Raw genomic sequence first — 12251 nt, forward strand, 5'->3', positions numbered from 1 at the left:
ACCGGCTGAGCTCCGTGGCCCCTTCCAACTTGAACCATCCTTGGATTCTGTGACGCAGACAACAAAAACGACTTCTATTTTTCCCAGACCCTTTTTTCCCCCCATTACCGCCAGAAAGCAGGCGGGCGGGTCCCAGAGCAGGAAGCCGCCGGGAGCGGGCGGGCGAGCAGCGCTCAGTAAATGGCGGGGAGGCGGGCCCGGGCGGGCGGGCGGAGCGGGGCCGTGAGGGTGGAGCGGGCCCGGGCGGGCGGAAGGCGGCGGAGCGAAGATGGCAGAGCCGGAGGCGCAGCTGCTGCGGGCCGTGGGGCTGATCGGTGAGGGCCCGGGGAGCCGGCCCGGGGCGGGGGCGGTGCCGCGGCCCGGGGCGGTACCGGGGCCCGCTGCGCTGAGGCCGCGGGCCCGGGCGGTGCTGGGGGTGCCGGCTTTGCCTGCTGCAGAGCTGAGCCGTGCACAACTCGGCCGAAGTGTCTGAAATTCGCGGCTTCCGAGGTTTGTGTTGCGAAATCAGAAATAGGGAAAATCATAAATAAGCTAGTCTGGGTGCTTTTTCCTCCATACCGTGCTCATGTTGAATGTGCATTCAAACTTGGTGATTCTTTCACCTCGTGAAGCAGGTCAAGAATGGAGATTTATTAATATTTAAAAAATAAAAACCGTATCAGAATTCCTGCCTTAAGGCTTAAACCGTAGTGGCAGAACTGGATGTCTAGGGTCAGGGTAAGGTGGAATTTTAATCTGATTCCAGGAAACAAACCTGATTAACCCATCAATTTACTTCCTTGCTGCTGTTTGGCATTCTCACAGTGAACATCTTTCCACCATAGAAAAAGACACCAACGGAGATGCTTTGTGGGTTTGGTGTTATCCATCCGTAACAGCTGACCTGAGGACTGTGTTGCTGAGAAAGTGCTGCCTTACAGATGAAAACAAACTGCTTCATACGTTTGTATTTGGCCAGTATAAAAGGTCTTGGTTCTACATCACAACGGTAGAAGTTCAAGATTCTCCAGCCTTGAAAAAGGTAGGACTTGGTGGAGTTTTTCAGGAAAACGCAGGGAGGACTTTTGTAAAGCTTCCTCTGTGGGTTAAGCAGTGTTTTCCCGTGGAGGGAAATGTGAGGAAGAGAAGGGATTCAGGGTCTTGTGTGCTCACAGATGCAGCTCTGTCCAGGTGTCCAACCAGTCTACTTTTCATTTGGCACCAAGACATGGAATTGCAGTATGATTGAGATATTCATTACCCGATTTAGATTCCTCATGTTAATATACAAATGCTATTTCATGCTGCTATTTCTAGTTAATTTGCATTTCAAGTTCATTTTTTTTCTCTCTACAAAGTTTGTTTCATAGTGTCCAGAATCTTGTTCCAATAGAACTTGATGCCTTTTTTACCCAAAGGATCGAGTTATGTAGATACTTTCTTTTCCACTGCGTTGATTACTGAAAGACAGCAAATATAATTGTATCTTCTATCTTTTCCTTGTTATGAAAATTATTAAACTGTCTGTTAAGTCTGTTCAATTTTCGTGTTTTATGCAATGTTGTTAAGTAGAAAGATAATGTGGAAATTTTGCACGCCCACAGCAGAATGTTGCTTGCCTTTCCTCACTCCAAGTTTACATTTCCTATGAAATAAAGTAAAATAAAATTAAAGTGTCTGCCTCCAACAGTTACAGTGGGAGATGCTATTTCAGGAGGACACGTGAGCCTGGTCATTGTCTGCAGACCTTCAGTCTTGTACTCTCCCAGCCCACAATCATTTGATTGAGGAAGTTAGAGTAGTTCTGTTTATGGGCCTGCTATCTGTGTATTTTTTTCCAGTCTCCTTCTAAATGTGTTGATGCTGTCTGCCTCCACAGCTTCTTTGGCAACAAATTCTGGAAGTTTCCTCCCTGCTACAGGGAAGAAATATACCTTTCTGTTTTTTAATAACCTCATGAGATTAGAGGAAAGCAACTCTTCTAGTGTAGGTTAAGCAAAAGATAGCCTGTACGGGAGCTGAGTCACATCAGAAATCTGCTATCCAGGCCATTGCTGCACTTAGGAACTTGGAGCCTTGACAGTAAAGTGACCAAGACTGTTCATGTGGGGTCATTAACTGAGCTCTGTGTGTTTCTGTGCCTGTGTCATGTGCAGGTGACCCACTTCTCCATTGTCCTGACAGCCAAAGACTTCAACCCAGAGAAATACGCAGCCTTCACCAGGATCCTCTGTAGGTCTGTATAACAGCTGGCCTGAGGTACTGCCGTGTGCATGCTTAGATCTTGCCAAAGCAAAAGGTTAAATTCATTGTGCTGTGTTTGTTCAAACAACCTGCTGGAAACTCAGTCCTACAAACAGAATCAGATGATAAAAATCCTTGATTTGAGCTTGTCATGAGTTCATGCAGTAAGTGTTGGGTGAATGTCAGATGTGTGTTGGGTTTTAATGTGTGTCTTCTCCAGACACACACCACCACCCTCACACTCATTTTCTCTGAGAATACATGTTTAAAAAGTGTAAATGTTTGGGAAGATGTCAGTGCTGGACTTAAAGGTCACCATGTGTATGGTGAATGACGTGCATCCCTCCACAAGATCTTTCTAGATGCTGCTTGCAGCTCCTCTGAGCTAAGCACAGCACCCAGGGATCTTTTTGCTTTTCCTCTAGGGAAGTGAGAGCCCTCTTCCAACCAAAAGACCTCTTCTAATTTCCTTGTCCTGTTTACTCACTTCCCTTCATGTTCTCATTCTAATGCTCTCTCTGCTTGTTATTTTGCTTTTCCTTCAGTTTCCAAATTAGTTTGGTCCCAGTTCTTGATACCAAGAGTATTCCTTGAGATTTTGCAGCTAATTGGATGCAATTGTGAGGTTGTTGTGCTCTTGGGACTTACTATATATAATGTAGACTTGGGAATGCCTTGAGGCTTGCCAGTTCTGCAGGGTACTGAAAAACTGAGATTTGTTCTTTTTTGGTGATACATGAAATACTCATATTCACTGTAGATCATGTTGTTGCTGACTTACCAACTAATACTTCATTTCAAATCCTGGGTGGATTCTTCCAAGCATGATAATAATTGAGTTTCAAATGTGATGTAGCTTTGTGCTATAGCTAACATGGAAAATGTGTAGTTGACAGCTTCAGAGCTATTCCTGAAATATCCTAACCTGTAAAATAGGTTACAGTGTCTCTCTGCTTCCTGGAAGACAGCTGACAGTGCATGGGTTCTCTTGGTGTGTGGTTCTTCTGTGTCATTTTGGGTTCTTAATGAGTGTCAAGGATATATCTTTCTTTCATCATTTAACAGAGTACAGAAGAATGGCAAATAATACTTGGATGAATAATTAAAAACTACCTAGTCATAGTCTGCATGTAATAACAGGAGTTACTGTGGTAGTTGCTTTTTCATAAAGCAGACACCTTCCAAGCCTGCAAAGAATCCTTTGTCTGGACACCTGCCTACACCTTTGGGGTGTGTTTCTATCTTAGTCCATGTTGGTTCGTTCATAAAATAGAAAGCTGAAAGAGGAATACAGGGTTATTTTATATTCTAAAAGACAGACGTGTTTGTGTGCATTGGAAGACTTCTAGTTTAGTATTTAAAACCTCAATCAGGTGTCCAAAATAAAAATTCTTGCCAATAATATTGCTATTTATGATAGCAATATTATTGGCAAGATTTTTAATTTTTTATTTTTCATATATACATTGGTGCACCGATTGCAGTTAAAATACCAGACTCTCTCTTTTTCACACAGAATCTACTTGAAGCATGGAAGTCCAGTTAAAATGATGGAGAGTTACATTGCAGTCCTTACAAAGGGCATCTGCCAAAGTGAAGAAAATGGATCCTTCCTCAGCAAGGACTTCGATGCTCGGAAGGCTTACCTTGCTGGCTCCATCAAAGGTTAATCACTGCCAGAGTCTCTGTTCTGATTCCTTTCTTACAGCATAAAATACAATCTTGTTTTCATGTATGCTTCAAATAAACACTGCTAACACTCTTACCTGTGCTATTATTATTAAGCTTCTTCAAAAACATCGTAATATCAGCCTATATATCTTCTGTAAAACTATTTCCCGTCTTTTCTAGATATAGTGTCTCAGTTTGAAATGGAAACAGTTATTTTATATACAGCACTGATGTTAAAGAAGAGAATTGTAGTGTACCATCCTAGAATAGAAGCTATCCAGGAATTTACCAGGTACTTCATCAATTTCTTCCTTCCCACCCACCCACCCCCAGAAGCCCAACAAATTTTGAACCTTCATTGAGAGAAAAGCCCGTATTTTAGGGAAAAAAAGAAATCTATCTTAAACCTATTTACTGAAATTCTGCTAAATCCCTCTTAATTCTTTAGCTGTATGTTGCTCAACTCGGAGAAATTTAATGGTAGAATGAATGATAAACTCTGCTTGCACTGATAAATTGAAATCTCTGTAGTTCACACATACATGTATATACCCCAAATGAGACCTAGTCATAATTGCTCTTTTTCATGGCATGCAGTTTTTACTGTGAAGCTTTAGTTAGTGTAAGTAAAGTTCTACCATGTCTCAAGTTGCACTCTGATCTCCCTTAGGACTTTGCCTGCTTTAGTGTGGCATCGACAAGACTGGTCAATTCTTCATTCATATGTGCATCTAAATGAGGAGGAACTGGAAGCCTTAAAAACCTGCACAGGTAGTGATAATTTATTAATAACAAATTACAATTTAATTTCAGTTTCTGTTGCTGCAAGGTCTTGCACTTTAGAGGGAAAAAAAGGTTATTTTGCTATTAATGCTGTTGATCAAAGTTAAACATAATTTGCTTTGGAAAGGGCAAATCAACTGAACAACTTTGTGGGAAGATAATTAGTTCATCTGGTGGCTTTGGGTGGATCCACATCAGTCTATCCCTAATCACAGATGCGAAGCAGCCTTGAGACTTTTTTGATGCTTTGATTGGAGGGATTGAAAGTCTTCCTGTTGTACAGAACCAGCTCACTTTGATAATGTCCATTTTTTCCCAACTTCTGCACATCAATAGTAACAATCTTTTTTTTTGAATTCCTAACTCTGAAGTCCCAGACTTCTATTTGATGTCAGTGAAGTCTGTGGCTCCTAAGCACAGGTAGACTTTACCTGTAGGAGTTTGGTCTGTGTGACACACTGCTGTGTGTGCATAGTGCTTAATGCATGATCCAGGAAGAGGCCCTTGCTTTATGCAGAGGTTACTATGACACATCATGTGGCCATTAAGAGGCTTCTTTATATAGAACATGAGCACGGAGACTACTCATCTTCAACATTTCTACAGCTCACTAAGCATCTTCAATGGAGAAAAACTGCTCCAAGTTTGCTCATCTGACATGCTATAAATAAGAAAATCTGTTGGGTTTATTCCTCTGTTCCAGTCTAATACTGACTTTGTGACAAGAGGCTCCAGGGTAGAGATTTTTGTAATGAGAAAGCTGCAAATGAGTAATTTTAGTAGGAAGGTAGGAAGAGTTTAAAATTTCAGATTGATAACTTGGTGATATTGATGTAGTGTTAGCAGTTCATCCATGTGCAAGGCAATTTTAGTAGTGGATTATTTCAGCTCCTTGGAAATGAAGCATCTCCTGAACACTTTTTGAATGATAATATCAAGAGAGCAACCTCCTGGGTCCAATGAGTATTGTGTCATATACTCTTAGAACAGACTGTAGGACTGTGGTTTTTTGTTTTATTTATGAAGATCCTAATCTTGCTGAATTCTGTGCTCTAGGTTACATCGCTGGATTTACAGACTCTGAAGTGAGCAGTAGATCAGACCTCTATGATGTGTACGTGAATTTGGCAGACAGTGAGATTACTGTTTCCCCTGTAGTAAAAGGTTGGTAACTGTTTATATTTTGGATTTAGAGGCAGTTTATTCCAGAGTTGATAGTAATTGCTCAGCCTTGTTGTAGGTCAAACAATCTTGATCCTTCTTCAATCCAGGTTTTGAAAAGTCAGTATGTAATCTTCTGTCTTAATTTTATTGCCACCCTGGAAGACTGGGTAAAGTTGGAATTTGGAAAGATGTGCTTTGTCTTCCAATGAATGCACAATGGAGATTTTTGTAACATCCATGTTAGACGTGGAAGAGACTTTCAGCTGAATGGAGAGATGAGTCTTTGGAAAAACAGGGCACTAAATACTTGAAGACTGGGGACTACTTGAAAGAAAAGCTTCTATGTTCCTTATCATCTGCTTAGGGCCACTTCAGAGGTACTGGCTGTTGATACAAGGTTATTGCTTTTACCAACAGATTTCAAATGGCAGTCATGAAAAGATTCCTCAGTTTGGTGTGTTATTCGTATGCATTTCTAGGTATCACAAAAAAGGTAATTTTATGTGTGGTATTTGGTTCTTTTTCTTACACAGAGGCAATGACAATGGGAAAACTTCACAAAGAAATTGGACAACTAATTGTTCAATCGGCAGAAGATCCAGATAAATCAGACAGCCAAGTCATTAAGGTTAATATTTTATTTTTAAATCTAATTATCTTCTATTGCTAAATCTTGGCAGAAGGAGAGAGTAGGAGGAAGAGTGTCCTGAGAATCAGCCAGTCTCTTCTCTCTGCCTTATTACAAATGAGCATTTTATTCATCATGCAGGTTTTTACGGATAACTTACTTAGTTTACACTATCTCTTGGGTAACTACATTGCTGAAGAAAGTTCGGAAATTCTATTGGTTATAAAGACTGGTTTCTCAGCTTTATTCCACAAGGCATGGATTTTGCTCAATGCTGTGCCAATAGTATTGGCAATACCTTGAAAAGGTCCTGCTAAATATGGCTTCTTAGCTATAAAACCTGATTTTTATGATGATGGCATTTTTTCACTTCTTCCCCTATCTAATATTGGACATTTCCCAACTGAGTGAATTAGTCACAGAGCTCAGTAAGGCTAGGAGAGGAGTGGCTGTGCTCCCTTTATCCAGTATGGCACAAGAGCAGGCTGAAGAACTGTTGCAAGTTTGCCTTAAAACAGATTTGGTCTTTATTTTAATGAGCTATTTTTTAATCATTATTTCCTGTTTTGTTCTGTATTGATTGTTTTTTATCAATGTATGTGAAAACATTATAATATCTAATACTATATTCATGGTTGTTTGTTTTTCTGCTCCTTAAGGACATTTCTCTGAAGACAAAAGAAATCTTGGCTACTTTAGCCTCACTTACTGAAGTTTCTGATGGCAATGAAAAGCCAACCCTTAACGCCGAGGCCCTGAAACAAAAGCGATTTCCACCAGCCACAGAAAACTTCCTTTTTCATTTAGCAGCTGCTGAACAAATGCTCAAAATCTGATTGTGATGCACTACAGTGTTATGGATCAATTCAGAAAAGCTGTCTCTGCCATCCAGATAGGTATACCTGGTATTTTATCTGAAAAACTAAAGGTATGAGTGAATGTCATAGTTACCATGATAAAATGCAGAATATTGGAGCTTGACTGGGAACATACGGAGACGTATTTGGGAACATTCCTGGTGTCATTATCTCTCCCCAACTCTAACTATGTATCTATGGCTCCTGTATTTCACACCACAGAGTGAGTGGATATCCAAGCAGCACAGGCCAGTGTGTCCAGGCTGTGGCAGACATCAGTGGTTGTTTTTCGTGTACATTCCAGAAGCTGGGCAGCTCTGACTTGCCTGCCTGGGGCCTGGAACAGGGCTGCAGCACATGTGCTGTGAAACCAGCACAGCTGGGATGTGCTGATCTCTGCACAGGGGTACCCTGAACATGCAGCTGGTCTGAGTGCTCCTTCTGGGCTTCCAGGGATATCAGCCTGTCAGATGCTGCTCTTGCTCTGGACTGCCTGATACCTGGAAATCCCAAATAAATGGACAAGTTCTCTCTTTCTACTTGAAAGTGTCTAGGTGTGAATAAAGGATGTCTGGGAATATCTGATGTGGTAGCCTTAGTATGACAAGGAAGGGATATTTTGAAGCTCAGGTGTGAGGTGAGCACCTCTTTTGGACTCCTGCCTTAGAGGTTTTCCCCCTTTCACTCCGTCCCATGCCTTTGATGGAGGGATAAGATACACAATTACTGTGCTTGAAGTGGGGCTTCCTAGGGGGGTCATGGACAAGTGCTGCCATACTGCTGGAGTCATTTAGGAAGTTGTTGGGGCTCTCAGCTGAGAAGAGACCTGGCCATTCATTCCTGATTCACACGAGAGAAAAATGAGTCAAAGCCTTATGGGCTTTTGAGGAATGCACAAATGGCCAGGTAGCACAGGTAGAGCATCAGCTTCTTGAATGACTGGGGCTGTAACACAGGTACTGTCTGATGGTGCTCTGTGTAAATGAAATCTAGATGGAAACTTTTGAAGTCATAGTGAAAACTGGGAAAGAGTTTAGAGAAAATTAAGATTTGCCTACTTGTTTGGTTGCACGGCCATAAGTCAAGAGATTTTTTTTTCTTTTTTTTTCCTTTTTTACTGAACAGCCTGAAACTAATTGCTTTACAATCTTCTGAGAAAAATTTAGAGTCTTTGTAGGGAAATGCTCTGAGCCAAACAATCTGTATTTGTTCAGAAATGTCCACAACAAATCAGTCAATTCTGCAGTAGCACTTTGTTATAAGAAAAAAATAACCTTTTCCTGGCCTTTGTACAGATAGGCTGTAGCATGTGGTTTTACATAGAGATTTTATAATTATGATTAAAACTTTAGTAACCAATATTTATATTGTTAAATAATTGGATGTTTGCTATTCTAAAACTGGTAGAGTTCATCAATAACTATGTGCAGGCAATATTGGAAAAAGAGTTGTCCTTTTGCTATGTATGATACCTTAAGGAAATCTATTTTAGAATGTGATTAAGGAATGTGGCATCTGTGTATAAAATGGGTGGTTATTAAAGTCAGGAAATGAAAGTGCTTCAGAACAATCTCCTATTTTCAGGGGTGTAAAATTCTACTTTAAACACTTACTCTGAAGTTTAAATTCTGAGCACAGTAGCATGTAATTTTATTTAAACTTCTGAGAAAAATATTGCAACTGCCTTTGTTTACCTGTAAGTGCTCTACAGCTTTTTTTTCCCCTTTTGCCCATTAATGGTTTTTGTTAATGGTTCTTTAATATTGCTGCTTCTGTTTTGGGACCTATAAAACAGTCACAATAGAAGAACCGCAAAACTATGCTGAAAATTCTATTCAGGACCTACTTTAAAGTCCACTGAAATGGAATTCTTTCACCAAGGGAAACCTGAATCTGCTTCAGCGAGCTGTCTTAGCACCACAGTGCAACTGAGAAGAAATTCCCATCGTTTCTTACTAACAAACTGCCTTAAGGCATATCTAGAGACAACCACACAAAGCAGAGAAGCTCAAGTGCAAACTAAATCTTGAATGCCTGTTTCGATTTCTGTTTTGGAAGTGTTCCAGTTGAAAATCTCAGTGTTGTATTAGATCTCCTGATGTTTGTGCAACGCAGATGAAATACAATTTTGCACTTAAGGAGCTGGACTCATAGCATGGTTTTGCCTATTAAAAAATTCCTGAACAGTCTAGCCTTTAATTTATGTAAATTTATTCTTGAATAGTTGTGACCATGGAGTCACAGGCCTTAGCTCTTAGTTTTGCAATACTTGGATTGAGCTATGGTTTGGTATTTAGGTTGGAAATGTTCAGACACTTCTGTCATTGCTGATTTTATCATCAACACTGTACAAGATTTATTGGCCTCCCTCAGCTTCAGTGCATTCAAAGGATTGTCTTAATGTTCTTGCATTTTCCTAATGACTTTTGACACTGTTTCTTCTCAAAAAGGTTTAAAATAAACCAGAAAAATCTGCAAGGTCAGAACAGGAAAAGATTTCTCTACTTATTTCTTGCTTCCCTTTCCCCAGGATGCACACAAGCAGACTGTGGGTGCAGTTGCTCTTTTGCAGTCAGATGACATCCTTTGTTCCTCCTAGAAGCAAAGACTGTTTAAAAGGGAATTTTTATTGATACCTTTCATCTTACTGCCTTTCTGTTCTTGGAGAAATACAAAATGGTGAATGGTTCCAGTGCCATAACATCTCCACTACATTTGCAGAAATTGGAAGGTAAAGAGTGAGCAGGGCAGAGGCCTGCAAAGGGGAGCAGGATCAACACTCAGTCCCTGCAGTTGAGATTTTGCTGACTAAATTGGGTTACTTGCTTTACTGCTTTCATCCCTGTGGTTTTAGTTCCTGGTATGAGCTGCCTTGTTTCCCCTGCAGGCAAATATGTGAGGGGGATAATGTTCAATGGAGAGCAGTGTAATGCTTTGTAACCTGGAAAAACTTGACACAGGACATCTGACAGAGTCCATCTTAAATGTCCTGGCTGCTTCTGCTTTTAGCCTCTGACTGCTCCTGAAATGGCTACTGGGGGTTTGCTAATTGAAGCAGCTTGATTTCTAGATTAAAAACAAGCTGTAAAGCTCAGAGTAGGGAGTTCCCAGCTGCCTCATAGTGCTTTACACCCTTCCCTAGGCAGCTGTCTGACTGAAGTCTGAGTCAGAGCATCTCTGGTCAGGTGAAGTCATTCCTTGGAGCTGCTGCGTGATGTGGGACTCAGGAGGAGACTCCAAAGACTGGGCAACAGCTCATTCCTGAGTGACAGTGCAGCACATGGTGTTTGCTGTCTGAGTGGGAAGGAGCTGCAGTGCAGTGCAGTGCCTCCATCCTTCCTTCCTCCACCCCCGGCATGTGGGGAAAAGGGAAAAGCAGCATGGCTGTGTTACAGGCCTGGGGGTAAAGCAGGGACACAGCTCCAGCTGAGAAAGGCTTTGATCTCAGTATTTCTTAACATGGGAGTGGCTGATTTTTTTTTTTTAAGCTATATTAAAGGGGCCTGAAAGCCTCATTGGATTTTCCTACATGTCAAGATGACAAGCTGAGTGGGTGAGGCACAGCATCTTGTGCTGTACTAAGACTTCTGTTTTCCTTGAAGCTGAAAGCTTCCATCTGTTGTCATTCACCACAACTTAAACTGGTTCCACCACTAATGCAGTCTCTTAACACAAGGGCTAGCTAAGGCAGGAGACAGACCTGCCTTGGGCTGGTATGTTGTTAATGTATTCCACATTAGAAAGGGGAAGATTTCCTGTAGTTGCTGACTCTTCCCAGATCCCTCAACCATGATGCTTTGCTGCTTGTGCCAGTCTTGTTCCCTGACTTGTACCTCTGGCCTGTCAGGTGTCTGGTCCTTGCAGTTCTCATCTCAGGGACTAGTTCAAGGCTGAGGATGCCAGAGCCTTTTCAGCAATGCATTTTCCCTGCCCCGATTTGGGAAGCAGCTGAATCAGCCAGGCTGACAATTTAAATGGCAGGTGCCTGCCCTCCTCTTCTGGAAAATTCTGGTTAGGGCAATAGAAGCATTTATGAGAATGGGGGAAAGGGGTATTTAATAATCCTGAGGGAGCTGAGTTTAATATGGCAAATTTCAACTCAAGTATTCAGTAAGAAGCTGGTGGAGTTTGAGAAGGGGCAGCTGTAATAACAGACACTATTACCAGACCTATTCCAGAAGCCTTACTCATGGAGTTGTAATGACATCAGTTTGCTTAAAACATCCAAGTGTGGTGCCAGTGAATTTATAGCTTGTCTAGTTACCATGATGATCCAAAGTTCACCAATATATTCTCTTCTATTTGTTGGCCTTGATCTACTCTTAGGTTTTGGGTTTTTTTCCTTGTTCCCACTGTGGTTCATGTAACTAGCATTTACTTTAGCCATTCTTAAATTATGTTTTAAAAAGGAGTGGGGAGTGCAGGTCTTCACTGTAGTGCCAGTTCATGTTTACTGAGAGTGGAATCAGACCCCTTCTGCATTTGCCTTTGGTATGTGACTGAAATAGGATTAATAGAGAAACATGGGTTTAGATGATTTAACTGTAGGATGTTATCTGTGCCTCTGCTATTAAAGGTTTGGAAGGAGACAAACACTTGACTCAGAGAGGCAGGCTGAGGCTTAAGCCTATTCTACCTGACCCTGTGGTAGAATCATGGAATGGCTTGGGTTGGAAGTGACCCTAAAGACCATCTAGTTCTAACCTCTTGCCATGAGCAGATGATGTTTGGCTCAGCAGACCCTTTGGTCTGACACAATACAATTGTCTTGTTGACCCTGATGAGATTTTACCATGTACTGAAGACCATCACCCACAGAGGCTCAGTGGGCCTGCCGAGTTCGGTAGGTGTAAACAATCCTTTACCTTTAAATATTCACTATAGTCCTCCAGTGGAGCAGTGCAAACTCTGCCAGCTTACAGACA

The 12251-nt window shown here is 41.5% G+C and overlaps 1 protein-coding gene across 2 annotated transcripts; it reads left to right on the plus strand.

Moving 5' to 3' along the window:
• Positions 1–267: 267 nt before the first annotated feature.
• DENND10 (DENN domain containing 10) lies at positions 268–9751 on the plus strand. 2 transcript variants are annotated; one of them, XM_082286664.1, is made up of 9 exons: positions 268–314; positions 825–1021; positions 2136–2215; positions 3740–3888; positions 4075–4186; positions 4565–4665; positions 5734–5841; positions 6375–6469; positions 7129–9751. In XM_082286664.1, exons 1-9 carry the CDS (start codon positions 269–271, stop codon positions 7303–7305), a joined length of 1065 nt encoding a protein of 354 aa, XP_082142790.1. In that variant the 5' UTR covers position 268; the 3' UTR covers positions 7306–9751. The 2 variants fall into 2 exon arrangements, with proteins under 2 accessions (XP_082142790.1, XP_082142791.1); XM_082286665.1 differs by having other exon boundaries at positions 4081–4186.
• Positions 9752–12251: the final 2500 nt, after the last annotated feature.

The sequence above is a fragment of the Coloeus monedula genome, assembly GCF_965178545.1.
Source record: "Coloeus monedula genome assembly, chromosome: 8".
Lineage (NCBI taxonomy): Eukaryota > Metazoa > Chordata > Aves > Passeriformes > Corvidae > Coloeus > Coloeus monedula.